The sequence below is a fragment of the Oryctolagus cuniculus genome, chromosome 1, assembly GCF_964237555.1.
Source record: "Oryctolagus cuniculus chromosome 1, mOryCun1.1, whole genome shotgun sequence".
NCBI lineage: Eukaryota > Metazoa > Chordata > Mammalia > Lagomorpha > Leporidae > Oryctolagus > Oryctolagus cuniculus.
The window spans coordinates 92,399,219-92,415,624 of record NC_091432.1 but is presented as its reverse complement, the minus strand read 5'-3'; the positions used below and the strand labels follow the sequence as shown (position 1 = coordinate 92,415,624).

General features: G+C 38.4%; 1 protein-coding gene across 5 annotated transcripts in view; it reads right to left on the bottom strand.

Annotated features, from left to right (window-relative positions):
* The window catches only part of ARHGAP42 (Rho GTPase activating protein 42), a 304,390-nt gene that overhangs the window by 122,151 nt on the left and 165,833 nt on the right, over positions 1 to 16,406 (bottom strand). For 4 of the 5 annotated variants that reach the window (XM_017343749.3, XM_002708607.5, XM_070077266.1 and 1 more), the window contains one exon: positions 9,016 to 9,087. The exons of the other annotated variant lie outside the window; for it this stretch is intronic. In XM_017343749.3, coding sequence (XP_017199238.1) covers positions 9,016 to 9,087 — 72 coding nt within the window. The remainder of the gene's footprint in view (positions 1 to 9,015; positions 9,088 to 16,406) is intronic. 5 annotated transcript variants of the gene reach the window in all.

Sequence of the window (16,406 nt, the reverse complement as noted above, 5' to 3'; positions counted from 1 at the left end):
ATGGTTTTTGGGTAATGTCCCTGTCTAGAATTCTAACTGTAGGGGAGACTCAATTTTTCCAGTAACTGGTACACAATCATACCTTAGCAAACAGACACACTGAATGGTGCTACCTGTCACACAGACAGAAGTGATGACTCTTTGCCCCCAGGGGATGTCATATGGTTTGTTTCTGCAGTGGTGGCAATGAGGTCAATTAGAGTTGATGCCTCACACGAAAAGTTTAAGGAAGGTAAAAAAAATACCATGAACTATAAAAAAAAAGTGGGGGGTGGGATTAGGTACAGAGCTAGGACTACTGGATTAGGTACCAAAAGACTTGGATCTGAGTCTAGTTAGAGCACATGTTCACCTCTGGGTTGCTGATCTTTCTGGGTCTCAGTTTCGTCATCTGAAAAATGGAGATACTTCATGCATGGTAAGGCTGCCACATACAGTGGTACCATGTAAACTGCAGAGGGCTGTTCATAGTGAAAATGTCCATCTAAGGCCTTCTGTTGAGTATCCCTGTGAACCATACTTTGTCACCAGTCAGTACTTATCAAAGACTTGTCTCTGCCACTAAACAAAGTAAGGAAAACTAACCTATAGGCACAATGACTTCAGCATTTTCACAGTGATAGTTCAGTTAAAATGACAGAAATTTTATAAGAGTAGCCATTATTATTATAAAAGCAATTAACATTTTCTTACTATGAACAAATTATGCTATGAAAATTGTATGAGATTTGCAATTACATCAGTTCCAGCAAGAAAGTTTTATTATTTTCTCCATTTTTCAGATTGGAGACTAAGGTTTTAAAGGTAAACAGCTTGCCCAAGTTCACCTTTCTACTAAGCACCAAGTTTTTACTTTCAATTTCTATGATATAAAACTTGCTGTTAAGTATCATAAAACACTGTCTTACCCCCCAAATCAGCTCACCAGAGTGTTCCTTCTTTCTGATTAAGAAAAGGGAGCTGGGGTTGTGCAATAGGTAAGCCACGACTTGTGATGCCAGTGTCCCACACGGGAGTGCCAGTCTGAGCTCATGTTCCAGCTACTCCACTTCTGATCCAGCTTCCCGCTAATGTACGTGGGCCCCTGACATGTGGGAGGCTAGGATGGAGTTAATGGCTCCTGGTTTCTGTCTGGCCTAGACCTGGCTATTGTGGCCACTTGGAAAGTGAATCAGAACTTGGAAGATTTCTCTCTGTGTCTCTCTCTGTGTCACTCTATCTTTAAAATAAATAAATAAATCTTTTTAAAAAAGAATAAAGAAAAGAATTAATTTTGTGTGGCAAACATGTGCTGGTGCTCTTTAGCTACTGAACAAATCCATATGCTTTATTGTATTTCTGCTTGAAATCTGACTCTAGGCCTTACTAGTTAGGTTACACCTCAGCTCACTTAGTTTCTCTGTTCTTCAAGTTCCCTGTTTCAGTTTAATAGTTTTTACCTAACATGTGGATTGTGAACATCCAATGAGCTTACGTGAAAAGTGGTTAGAGCAGTGCCTGCCTAACTATGTATAACTATTACAATTGTTTAAAAAAATCAAATAACTAAAATCAGCAAGTATGTATGCCACACTATGTATGTAACAGGTTCCAGGGACGATAGGCTACATGGACAGAAGTTTCAGAAGGTGCTTGGAAAGAGTTCCAAAATAAGTATTCAAAGGCTTACAGTCTATCCAGAGAATTCAGCCCCACATATAGGCCTTGCCAGCCAATGTCTGTCCAGAAGAAAGAGGCTGCTCATCAGCACAAGAAAAACCATTCCTGACCATTCTCTGTGGGGTCCCTTGACAACAGGAAGAGAAGAAAGATGATCTACCACACCCATACTCTAAACTCTAGAATGCACATTCTTTCAGATTGTCCTCATCCTTAGCTCAAAGTATTATCCATTAAAATAGAAAATTAATTCAGTTGAAGGATAAAAACTTAATACTTAAGAATAAAGTATTTGTATGGTGCTGGGAAAACTGGGTCTATATGCAGAAGTATGAAGCAATATCCCAACCTTACATCTTACACAAAAATCCACACAAAATGCATCACAGACCTAAATCTATGACCTGATACCATCAAGTTTTTAGAAAATATTGGAGAAACACTGCAAGACATTGGCATAGGCAAAGACTTTTTGGAAAAGTCCTTAGAGGCATAGGCAAACAAAGCCAAAACTGACAAATGGGATTACATCAAGTTGAGAAGCTTCTGTACTGCAAAATAAACACTTGCCAAGGTGAAGAGGCAACCAACAGAATGGGGGAAATTATTTGCAAACTATGCAACTGATATGAACACCATGGAATACTACACAGTGGTAAAACAAAACAAAACAAATGAAATCCTATTGTTTGCAATAAAATGGATGCAACTGGAAAACATTATCCTTAGTGAATAAGCCAGTTCCAAACAGATAAATATCATATGTTCTCCCTGATTTGTGATAACTAATAGAGCACCTAAAAGGCAATCTATAGGAGTGAAATTAACACTTTGAGATATGATGACTTTGAATAGCCCGTGTCTCAACTATTGAGGAACAGGTTTTTTTTTTTTTTTTTTTTTATACTATTTGCTGAACTCTTTACTTAGTATAGAGTTAATCTTATCTGTATAAATTTGATTGTAAATAGATCTTAGTAAAAAATAGGAATGGGAATAGGAGAGGGAGGAGAAAAAGGGTGAGAGTGCAGGGGGGAGACTGGGCAGTGTGGAAAGAATCACTATGTTCCTAAGGCTGTATTTATGAAATGAATGAAGTTTGTATACCTTAAATAAAAGGTTTCTGGAGAAAAGAAAGAAGATATACAGATAGTAAATAGGTACATGAAAAGAGGCACACATTACATGATATCAGGGAAACGTAAACTGAAATGATACTACTACATAATCTATTTGGTCACAATCTAGAACATTGCTAACACCACATGCTGGCAAGGATGTGGAGCAACAAAAACTCTCATTTACTGTTAAGGGCATGCAAAGTAGTACAATGACCCTGGAAGACATTTCGTTGATTTTTTTTAACAAAGCTAAATATACTCTTACCATATGTAAAAAAAAGAATAAAGTATCTGTAATCCTTCTGCATCCTCTAAACCATTTATATATTTGAGACAAGGAGGTAATATTCCTGTTTCACATGAAGGCATACTGTAACAGGAATTAATTATGCAATTCCCCAAAGATTTTTTCCTAGATACTGCATGCTAAAATAATTACATGTGCCAGGCATGTTTAAAACAAACTCTTAAAAATAAGAATGAAACTCTTCCATACACAGAATCAAGGGACAAGACTTATCAGCTTCCATTAGTCTTCAATACAAAACCAATGTAAGGAAAATCAAGTTCTATTTTGAAATGTATATTGTCCATTTTTGTATTAAACTCCAGAAGAATGTTCAAATGATTTCTATTAAAGTCTTATTGACGGCCGGCGCCGCGGCTCACTAGGCTAATCCTCCGCCTAGCGGCGCCGGCACACCGGGTTCTAGTCCCGGTCGGGGCGCCGGATTCTGTCCCGGTTGCCCCTCTTCCAGGCCAGCCCTCTGCTGTGGCCAGGGAGTGCAGTGGAGGATGGCCCAGGTGCTTGGGCCCTGCACCCCATGGGAGACCAGGAAAAGCACCTGGCTCCTGGCTCCTGCCATTGGATCAGCGCGCTGGCCGCGGCGGCCATTGGAGGGTGAACCAACGGCAAAAGGAAGACCTTTCTCTCTGTTTCTCTCTCTCACTGTCCACTCTGCCTGTCAAAAAAAAAAAAAAAAAAAAAAAAAGTCTTATTGAAAACAAAAACAAGTGTCTTGGAAAACATTGCTTATAGAAATTAAAATGCATGAATATCTCTCAACCTTTGTGGGCAGTATTTGTCAAATCACCTTTATCTCCAAGGAAGCAAGTCAATGCTCAGTGCCTACTGTGTCTGGGCACTCCAGGCACTCAAGGAATTTTCAAAATCAACTAGGTTTGATTCAAAGCAGGATACTCTGAACATGTTCGAAGCATTTTTATCATTAGGATATATTTCCCAATAAGTCATTTATTTTCTAAAGGTAAAGAAAATGAAATATTTCAGAAAAGAACATTCTGAAGAGCAGCATAGGGATTCAAAACATTGCTGGTCTAAGGAGTTGAGTTCCATCACCCACTATGTCACCAACTGGCTACTCAGTCTGCTTCTGGATGTGGAAAATGAACCTTTGACCTCCATAAAGTCAGGCCCATCTCTTAAAATATGTAAGCCATCAGATAAATGCATATATATATAGACTCACTCATGCAGTTTGCTCTCTCATACACACACATACACACACACACTTACTTTTCCGTAATATATTTGTCTTTGAATAGCAACTCAGATCTAAAGCTGTACCTATTTTCTGGGGCTAGACAGCCTCTATAGCAAAAAGTACAGCAAATGCAGATACAACTTCACAATTCACCCTCTCTGGGAACAAGGAGATGGCCAGTATAGTACAACAGAAATACAAAACACGTCCATAAAAAATTAGGAATCATCTTGCTCTGTAATAATGCTGCTCTGGATATATTCATATAGAGAAATTCTTGTTAGCATTAATTGTTGTGAATAACAACTTCCCACTCATTTTCTAAGTTTAAACCAGCAATGTGTCAGGAAATGAATTAAAGAAACCAAACATTCCATCCAACCCCTTGACATATGTAAAACGTCTGGTCTGCAGTACAATTCCATTCTGGACCTACCATCAGACTAAGAGCCTTTACATAAATACATTCTTGACAATTGTTTACAGATAGTTCTTCTAATCTCCAGCTATTCAAAAAAGCAGCACCAGAAGCACTCCTGTCCTTCAGTTCAACAACCCCAGCATTAATCTCGCCTAATGTCTCTCACAGACGCATGACATTTCTTCCCCAAAACTGTAACTCACCAAGGGCTTCACTTTCCACTGCAAAGTATCAGGTGTCTCAAAGCTCCATAGCACACAGTACAAAGGAAATGTTTGTGGTCCATGGATTCCAGCCACTTGAGTTAAACAGTAGCATCTGGTTGTGAGGCAAGGGACACTTCAACTCAGCGTTTTCCACTCCGCTTTGCTGTGTGGACTAAAGGGGTCCCTTACGACAGGACAAGATTCTAAGCTTAACTGAAATCCCTGCCTTCTAATCCCAGCTGGCTAATCAGCCCAAATCATGCTGTGGGAAATCTCCACCCAGAAGACTGTGAAAAGTAAGACAGTGACATTTGTAGAATTGACTTTTTCTGCCAAGTAAGAAAATACTTAAGTAAACGGGGAGTAATGCGATAGATAAAATAAATACCTCCAAGTATGTTTGCTCCACAATACCAAAAGAAAAGAAGACTGACCTGTCCATAAATTTCAGAGGAGAATGCCTGTTTTTAATTTACTATTTGCTTCAATAAAACAAGGGTAACTTAGCAGTTTATAAACAATTTAGTAGCCACAGTATCAGGCAAATTAAACAAACAGAATCACCACCAATTATGCTCAAAATCTCCTTAGTTTCATTTAACCATTAGTTTAATCTGACAGTGAATAGAAAAAAAAAAAGAGAGAGAGAGAGAGAACTGGGATCTTGGGACCACATTGTGGCACAGCATTAATCCACTGCTTACAGGGCTGATCTGAGTCCTGGCTGTACCACTTTCAATTCAGCTTCCTATTAATGCACCTGAAAAGGCAGAAGATGGCTGTAGTACGTGGGCCCCTGCCACTAACGTGGGAGACCCAGATGAAGTTTCTGGCTCCTGACTTCAGCCTAGCTTAGGCCTGTCTGTTACGGCCATTCAGGGAGTAAACAGAGGATGAAAGATCTCTGTCTCTTGTTCTCTGTTACTCTGCTTTCAAATAAATAAATAAATTTTTTCTTAAAGAAAAGAATAATCCACTCAAAAATGAAATTGATTCTTTTTAGATGGCCCATAAAATGTGGAATAACATATTATAAAAATGTTTTCACAAAGCACTTTAATCCAATTTTATAAAAATACCATTGAGAAAGTAAAATACTATATGTCAAGCATCCCAAATAATTGGCTTTATTTAAGGTCCATGCACCTTGACTTCACAGCTCTGTGATACGGTAAAGGCCACCTAATCCTCTTCTTCATTCATAAGCAGACAATTTCTAATTTGCATCAGCATCTCCACTTGGATGTCTCAGTGGGATCACAAATTCATTCCAACTCACCATCATCGCCATACAAATATACATGCTGCTTATCTCAGTGAGTTGCCCAAGAACCACTGCACTAATTATGCAACCTGGAACTCCAGAGTGTCTTTCTTGAACCCTCATGTTCCTCACTTTCCTATATGCAATAAATTTCCTTCTATTCCCATCTTACCTTTGAGGTATCTCCTATATATCTCCTTAAATTCACAGACACTGTCACATTCTGAGTCTAAAGCCACAGGCCAACAGTTTTCAAACCAGTTTGCCCACAGGCAATCTTGCCTTCTCCACTCTATGCAGGACCTGGCATTCAGACTGACCTTTAAAAATATGAATATATATATATATATATATGTATATATATCATTCTCTGGCTTACAATTTTTCTGCTGCTTATCAGTGCCCCTAGGAAAAGGAGTAAAATATTGCGAACTGTTTATAAAGCTGTGCATGTGGCCCTTGTCTCCATGGTGCCCTGTACTCCTAAAATTTTGGATCTTCTTCCTTGAGAAGACTGGTTCCTTCCTTGTCTTGAAGGCTGTTACTCATACATATCCTTTCCTCTCTTCTGGAACGTTTGGAAGGCTCTTCCTTTCCTGCTATTGAATCCTCATTTCTGTCTCTTTCTTTCTCATTATTCAGGTATCTACTTAACCAATATTTCTTAGAGAAACACTGTCTTGATTCTATGGACAAGGTCAGGTTCCATTAATTATATCCTTGGAAAAGGTCTGGTACTTTTGCATCACAATCCTCAGTGCATTTGTAATTATTTTAGTGTCTGTTTTCCACAAGACATGATAAGGGACCTAAGTGCAGGGACCATGTCCATCTTGTTTACGTTGTATCCCTAATCTCATCAAACACCATACTTGCCACATGTGGTCCAATCATAAGATGGATAAATATTTGCTGAATTAACAAATGATTCTGATTTAGTGCTTGACTTGATAAATGCTCACAATCGGTAGAGAAATGCACATAAACTATAATGCAAGACAGCCTTATTATAGGAAATAAGTGAAAGGACTACTTCATCCTATGGAAAAAAAATCAGTTCTGCAAGGGAAATAAACCTATGAGAAAGGCTGTATGAAGAAGTCTTCTTTCTGGTGCTGGGCTATGAAACAAGCCATGGAGAGCTGGCAAGACATTCAAAGAGGATAAAAAAGGTTTCATGCAAAAGAAACAATTCCAGCATGGCGTCAGATACATGCAGAGTCTATGTCTGGTGGTGGAAGACACTGAAATACAACAAGTGGCCAGGAGGTAGAAAGCTCTCATTAGCAGCATTAAACTGTGAAAGAGAACCCTCATTGGAAGGTTTCATCACTGGAAGAGTATATAATCAAAGATGGCAACACATGTTTGATAGGTTGAATGGGAGTGTGGGGATCAACTCATGGGGCATTACAATATTTCAGAAAGAAAGTACCAAGGAAAGAAATAGAAATGATTCTGCAGTAAAATAAACAGCACTGCTCAAATAAGGAAGGGATGTTACAAACTAAATGGAAAACCAAAATGCAGAATGTATGGGGGAAGGATAGGAGATGGTAGGTTCTAGTTTGGAGACTCTACATTGTATGTGTCTATATGATGTTGAACAAGTAGTTAAAATGTGGAACTAAGAAACAGAATACAAATAAATTTCAGATACTTAAGCTCAGGGAAATTTTATCTGGACCATAATCAATTAAACATTAATCCAAGATCTTGTGACAAATATTTCTAAAATATTTTCTACAAAAACATGTTTTCATTAATAATAAGAAAATACAAAGAATAATTGAAGTTATCTTACAATTATTGTCTGAATTTTCAATAGATTATTTGCCAAATTTTTATTTTATTTAGGTATTAGGAATAAAACTTCTCATAATTTTATCCTGTCTTCAAAATAGTTAATTTTCTGGGGCCAGTATTGTGGTGCAGAAGGTTAAGCCACCTCTTGCAACACTGTACCCCATATTGGACAGTAAGTGAGTCCCAGCTGCTATGTTTCTAATCCAGCTTCCTGCTAACATGCTGAGAAGCAACAGACGATAGCCCATATTGCAGGCTGGCCTTCCGCAACTCATGGGGAGACCAGGATGCAGTTCCTGGATCCTGGCTTTGGCCTCACCCAGACCTGGCTGTTGCAGCCATTTGGGGAGTGAAACAGCAGATGGAGATCTTTCTTTGTGTCTTTCCCCCTCTTTCTGTAGTTCTGCCTTTCCAATAAGTAAATAAATAATCATCTTTAAAAAAAAAAACAGTCAATTTCCTGTTATTGTTAGAATGGAAGGAACTCAGTTAAAACATGCTTTTTCTCTGCCTAGTAGGAAAATGGTATCTTATTTTAAAAATGTATTTATTTGATAGGCAGAGAAGGAAAGAGAGAGAGAGTGAGCAAACAAGAAAGCAAAGACTTCCATTCACTGCCTCACTCCCCTACAATGACTGGGGCTGGGTGGGGCCATAGCCAGGAGGTGGGAACTCAGCCTGGGTACCCACATGGGTGGCATGAATCCAGTTAACTGTAGGAGTCACCTACTGCCTTTTAGGGTCTGCATTGGCAGGAAACTAGAACTAGAAACTTTGGCCAGGACTTGAATCCAGATATTCTCATGTGGGACGCAGGCATTTTAACTTCTAGGCAAAAATGTTAACCCAAAAATAATCTTTTATGTAAAAAACAATTTTAATCTTTGTAATATGTTCTATGCAAAAAAGTTTAAAATGATGTACAGAATTCTTTGGAAGGTCATCCTAACATTTCAAAAATGTTAACATCTGAAATTATGTCACCTTTAATTATCAGAAGAATATCTGAAGAATAATAAAATACGACACTTACTTTTGCTGCACCTATCTGTTCTTTTCGAAATTTCTCAAGTGGTGCAATTAAAACATCATTAGCGTTTTGAATCTGAAATTAAAAATGCACATATATTAAATTCTGCATAATTTCATGCCAACAATTCAAAAATAGCTCCTTTATTCAATTTATTGAATACAGAAAGCTTTTGTCTCTTGTTTCCTTCTATAAAAATACCTTACATGTTGCATAATACTTTTCTACTTTATAATTAAGCTTTTTTCCACATATTAGTTCCCTTGGTTGTAACAACAATGTGAATAATTTGAAAGTAAGAATTAATTTTGTTGGAATCTTAGTTTGAATAATTAAATTTCTTCTAAGACTTAACTAAGTAACAGTACATTGGGCATTGAATTTATGAAAATCTTTAATTATACTGGTTCACTGTAGCCACTTCAAGAATCATTTTAAAACTGAACCACAGAATAGCTCTCCCATTTTGCCACTAGAATGTTATAACTGTATAGCTGCAAAACAAACCAAGTTTCATTTTTTTCTCTCTATTTAATTAGATTCCTCACACTTGAGATCTGCATGAAATGTTCTCATAATATTTCCAATCCTACTAAAATAGTATCTAATTGGATTTCAATGAAAAATATTTCTCTAGAACTTTAAATCAGGATTTAAACTTTAAAATGGATAAATCTTTTAATATTGGCCTGTAAGAGTATTATAAGAAGGTGCAAGGTACAAGGGCCAGGGACTAGATTCTGGTTCTAAGGATAACATTATGCTGGAAGGAATCTTGATTTTTTTTTTTTTTTGGAAATAAAAATTCTTTAGAAAGCATTAAAATAAAAAGGAGACCATTAACAAAATTTAACTCATCTTTAAGGGTGAAATGTTATCAAAATTTAAAAAGTTTCATTACATTGCTTAGCTTCAAGATAAGTTTTAGTTCTTCAATTCCATAAACTAAAAATACAGAGATAATATACACAACAACAAAAACATGTTGACTGCAACTCCCCATAGTCTTATCATTGCCCCGCTTTTCAAGAAAATGAAATAGCTCTTATAAAGAGGACCTGAAATCCTTAAGCATACAAAGTAGATCAATACTCAAAGTCTTTTCAAAGACATTGAGGGCCAACTGCAGGTATCTCTGACATCCATCACCAATTTCTGATTTGTGAGTTTAGGCAGACATGCTGCCAGATATATAATGCAAGTGTCCTACTGGAAATAATGATAAAGTAGGTCACCTTTAATTCTCTCTGCAAACCTCTTTGCACCAGTACACACACACACACACACACACACACTAGTTAATTCTACCTTTAAAGCTAAGTTTGCAAAAGGGAAAAAAAGGTATCATGAACCTGCCATTTGGTGGAACAGCAATAATAAAGACTACCATTTACTAAATGGTTGGTTACTTTATGTTGGTAACTTCAATAAGTACTTCACCAGCACAGCAGATGTATTCCAAACAAGTGAACTAAAACTTGAAAACATTTCTCAAGTGGGGAAACACAAGAAAAAATGAGATTGAAGACAAGAGGCAATATTATGCTTAATATACTGGAAATGAAGAATACTTGGATTGAAACCCAGTTCTTGGGGCCTGCACCATGGCTCACTTGGTTAATCCTTTGCCTGCGGCACCAGCATCCCATTTGGGCCCCGGTTCTAGTCCTGGTTGCTCCTCTTCCAATCCAGTTCTCTGCTGTGGCCCAGGAAAGCAGCAGTATAAGATGGCCCAAGTGCTTGGGCACCTGCACCCGAATGGGAGACCAGGAGGAAGCACCTGGCTCCTGGCTTCGGATCGGCACAGTGCCGCCAGTGGTGGCCATTTGGGTAGTGTACCAACAGAAGGAAGACCTTTCTCTCTCTCACTGTCTATAACTCTACCTGTCAAATAAATAAATAAGAAAGAAAGAAAGGAACAAACAAACAAACAAACCAGGTTCTTTTTTTTTGAGGGTTGTTTTTTAACTGCTCTGAGTAGCAACCACATTATCTACTTAACAAGTTGATTTTTAAGGACTCAAGAGGTAATGAATTTTTTTAAAGGTTTATTTATTTATTTGAAAGTTGGAGTTACACAGAGAGAGGCAGACGCAGAGGTAGAGGCAGAGAGAGAGAGGGAGAAAGAGAGAGTGTGTGAGTCTTCCATCCACTGGTCCATTCCCCAATTGGCCGCAACGGCCTGAGCTGTGCCAATCCAAATCCAGGATCCAGGAGCTTCTTCCGGGTCTCCCATGCAGTTGCATGTGCCCAAGGACTTGGGCCATCCTCTACTGCTATCCCAGGCCACAGAAGAGAGCCAGATTGGAAGTAGAGCAGCTGGGACTCGAACTGGCACCCATATAGGATGTTGGCACTGCAGACAGCAGCTCTACCTGCTAAGTCACAGCACTGGTTCCAGAGGTAATGAATTTAAAACACAGTTCAGTGCCTTCCATATATGAAGGATTTTCAAAGAGTGTGAAAATACATATTGTGAAAAAAAACTGTTTATGGACTTCAAAAATTTTCTGCACCAACATAAAATTACCTTTCAATTCAATTTTGCACAAACTTCTTGAAGAACTATATATAGTAACTGATCAAAAAAGATAGCTTTTTACATTTCCAAATAAACAGATTATTAGTTTCATTTTGTATTTACCTGCTTAATACCCTTCCATACCTGAACCTATACTGCCCTTTGGTTGAACTATACTTATGTTTATATTACAAGAAGGTATTTTCTCATCAAAGTCCTGTAAGACAGATGGCCTGGCCTCCCCTACATGTAATCACCAGATATATATATATACACACACACACACACACACACACACACCCAGCACAGCACTGGGGTCCCTGGGAGACAGGAAAAATAAGACAGGCTAAACCTTCCAGAAAGTTAAAATTGAGAAGGGAAAAACGAATGTATTCATTCAACAAGCATTTGGTGCTTATAAAGCACTCCTTAGAAGTCAGTCATGACTGTGAGCACATTGACAAAGCTACAGGCTCTCAGATAACTTATCTAAAAAAGGACTCATGAAATAAATGTAAGGCGCATCAATCATTGTCTGGCACATACCAGAATCCACGGATGTACCCTTTGTTATTTCTAAGTAATATTTGCATGACCATTACAAAACTGGAAAAGGGAGTGTGCATTGTTATATTTCAGTTGAGGGAACTCAATTGAAGTAAGTAAGGATAGTCTGGATTATACTAAAAATCTAGGCAAAGAAGTCTGAATATGGAATCATTGCTGCGTTCTAAAGAGAGGAATACTATTAAATAACTTTTCCTAGGAAGCAACACACGTAAGATGCAGGCCCTTCATATGTAAGCTAGTTTTGGGAAGAAAAAGGTGGTGACAAGCTAGGCTAGCTAAGCAGCTGGAAGAGGAACTCCAGGCTAAAGTCACAGAGATGAGACTGGGTTCCTACAGTGTTGACAGAGGAGTAGTAGAGAATTAGCAAGATATTTCCAAGAGACATTAAAATAGTTATTGGCTAGCAGGATAAATGGGAAACAACAGCAACACTATGGTTCCAACCTCAGACACTGGAACTCTGTAACCATGTTCAGAAATGGGGCAAATGAAGTAGAGCGTAGGTTTGGTAGAGAAGGAGTAAAGACAATTTCATTTTGGATCTATTACATCTAATGTCATAGGAAGTCTCAAATACTGTGGCAGAAAATCCCACTTCACAATGACCAAACTAATCAATATGAATGTGTGTGTGTGCACGTGTGTGTGTGTGTGCATGTGTGTTTAACTTGGGAATGATAAGATTAGGAAAGTTGATAGGCCAATCCTTATAATATGTTCTTGGCATCCACACCCATATCCAATGGTTCAAATCTCTGCTAAAACCCTTCTCTGGCAGCTATATAAATATGACCTGGGAATAAGGCAAAAGCCTGAGGATATAACAAAATGGGATAATTAACAACCACCTTATGAGGCAAGTATTATTTCATATCTCTATTGCTTCCATATTTCCTGGTTCATTTTTCTTTTGGTTTTGGATTTGCTCCATGTTCTTCTCTTTTACTCTCACTCTGTTAATATGAAACTAGAGGAATACAAAAAAAAAAAAAAAAGTGGCAAAGGTACTCAGAAAAAAATGAGGCAAGAGGAGAAAAACATCCAATAGAGTGAGGGAGATAACAAAAGAAATGATTTGTTGAGTGTTTCTCATGTGCCAAAGAGTACACTAAGCTTTTCACAATGTAGACTAAAGCTGCTTTTATATGAGTAATGAAGTCCAACATGTAAGAATCATCTGGAATGCATTAAGAACGTGAGTGCTAAAGTTAGACAGACCCAGCTTCATTTGAATCTCAGCATCACAACTGATAACACTCGGTGTCTTCATCCTTATACCTCTTAAGGTTTTTATGAAAATTAACTGAGAAATAAAAATATTTTTAAAAGTTCTTAGCATAGATTTGGCATTTGATAAGGTTATGATACATATAAGCTTCTTTAAGAAACTGACTGAATGTGTATTCTGTTCATAATTGTCCAAGGCCATCCTTAGAATTTCCCCCTAAATGATTTAAAATGTAGTTATTCAATACTAGAAGATAAAAATCTAAATTAATTTAACCGAATGGCACCTTGCCAGAGGCATAACAATAGCAGATAACCATGAATCCAATTTTTCCCTTAAACCGTCACAACATATGTGTGGTTGTACATATGAATCACGATATGCCTTTTGTGTGAAGTCAATTGCTGTTGTTCCCAATATGTGGACTTAAATCAGCAAATCAAGATGGAAATGCCAATACCAAAAGGGCACTAAGTGGATTTGTGACCTGATTTGGCTGGTTCTGACCCTCATTTTGAGGGTCAGAATCCTGGGAAATGCTTGACTTTGATCCTTGCACATTGGTCAATCACCTGACTGAGATTCTTCAATTCTGAAATAATCCAAAGAAGGTGCTAAATTTTGGTAAGATGTAAAGAATTATGGTTGTTCCTAAAAGAAAATGACATGCAAATAGAAAACTCTTATTAAAATGTGAATTGGGGTACAACTCTGTTGACAAACTTTGGGAAAGCTAAAAAAAAAAAAAAAAAAGTCTTAGAGAAATACAATTTTGGTTCATATGCAACTTTTTCTCCTGAGATTTGTTCTAGAGGTAGGAACATCAAGTCACAAAGTTCAGGAGACTCAAGATTCCAAGATATTTGTGGAATATGTGACTCTGCATAATCTTATTAAGATGTTTTAGGAAAAAGACAAAAGTAATTACAGTACTCTTTATAGATACTGATTTTTAAAAATGCCTTAGTTTTATAATTTAGATACAATTAACTTGTAATTCCTATACATAATTGAAATTTTGGGCTTAAGCAGCTTATTTTTGTATTGTTACATATTTAAAGTAAAAAATGAGCATTTTTTCTTATTTTCAGCAGAAGAGAAGCAAATGTGATACTTTGTATGCCTTACAACACTATATTTACCAGTATGACACACTTTAACTGTGGTCAAGTTATATCAAGCCAGACAATTAAGTTTCCTGTAGCTTTTCTTTGCTATTTCAAGTGGTTCTAATAGACAGCCACAAGGGAGTGCTCATAAATCACTCAAAAGTAATGGCAAGAAATGTTGTCATGTGGTTAAAACAAAGATTCTCTAAATATGTTTGGAGTTTTTTTCCCTTCTACGCACTCAAGTTATAATTTTCCACAGAATATGGATTTTTCAAGTGCTATCCTATAGGAATTTTTTTTTTTTTTTTGACAGGCAGAGTGGATAGTGAGAGAGAGACAGAGAGAAAGGTCTCCCTTTTGCCGTTGGTTCACCCTCCAATGGCCGCCACGGCTGGCACGCTGCGGCCAGTGCACAGCGCTGATCCGAAGGCAGGAGCCAGGTGCTTCTCCTGGTCTCCCATGGGGTGCAGGGCCCAAGCACTTGGGCCATCCTCCACTGCACTCCCGGGCCATAGCAGAGAGCTGGCCTGGAAGAGGGGCAACTGGGACAGAAAACGGCGCCCCAACCGGGACTAGAATCTGGTGTGCCGGCGCCGCTAGGTGGAGGATTAGCCTAGTGAGCCGTGGCGCCGGCCCCCTATAGGAATTTTTTTTTTTTTTTTTTTTTTATTTCGACAGGCAGAGTGGACAGTGAGAGAGAGAGACAGAGAGAAAGGTCTTCCTTTGCCGTTGGTTCACCCTCCAATGGCCGCCGCGGCCGGCGCAGCGCGCTGATCCGATGGCAGGAGCCAGGAGCCAGGTGCTTTTCCTGGTCTCCCATGGGGTGCAGGGCCCAAGCACCTGGGCCATCCTCCACTGCACTCCCTGGCCACAGCAGAGGGCTGGCCTGGAAGAGGGGCAACCCGGACAGAATCCGGAGCCCCGACCGGGACTAGAACCCGGTGTGCCGGCGCCGCTAGGCGGAGGATTAGCCTAGTGAGCCGCGGCGCCGGCCCCCCTATAGGAATTTTTAACACTTACTTTTCACTGCTGAGAACCTCCCACAAATGGAATGTAAGAAGTATGAAAGGTAATTCTATTTACATTTTTACACATTGACTCCTCTTTCCCAGTTTTGCCTAAAATCTGCTGGTGATAGTCACAAGTCATGATGAATTAATGACCATATGTCCAATTATCCTGCAACCTACTAGGTAACACTAGGATGTAAGATTATCATTCTGTTCCTCAAACCGTCAAAGAGCCAAAACATCCAATGTTTTGAAGTAAAGATTTAATGATACTGAGATAATTAAGAAGACTACAGTGCACTATGCTACTTACAACAAGAAAACATGGATGTTATTGCTCATCGCAAAAATAGTTTACTCTTGCAATGCTGATACAGCCAATACACCCAAAGTGGAAAGATCACAAAGGCACATTCTATGAGTGGGTTGAACATAATCAATACATCTACGGACAATCTCTGATGGAAGGTTGAGTTATTCTCCTATTGGTATTTGCAACTGGAAAAATACATCAGAATTCTAATTTGGGATGACAAGCAAGTATCTCTCATCTGCCTTGTCCCATACCTTGTCCAGTTCCTTCCTCCTGAATAACTTCAGAGGAAGCAGCACTGGGAAGGGGTACTGGAATCATCCTGGACTCACTCCCAAGGTCAATTTAACTCTCCACAGCTACATAATCTTTTAACAGTAGGCAAACCCACAGCACCTCTCAATTGGAACTCAAAGGCCAAAATTCACAGGAGGTGTGAAGGATAGGCATATAATAAAATCAGAAGTCAAAAGACTAATTTCATGTTACTTTATTTCCTTTAGTATGAGCATATTATTCTCAAGAAAAAACACATCTTTTGTCTAAAAATGTACTCTGTAAGGCAATCCAAATATTATATGCATTCATTTAATTACTCTTGAATATATATTTGGTACTTTAATATTTGAACGGTTTGACT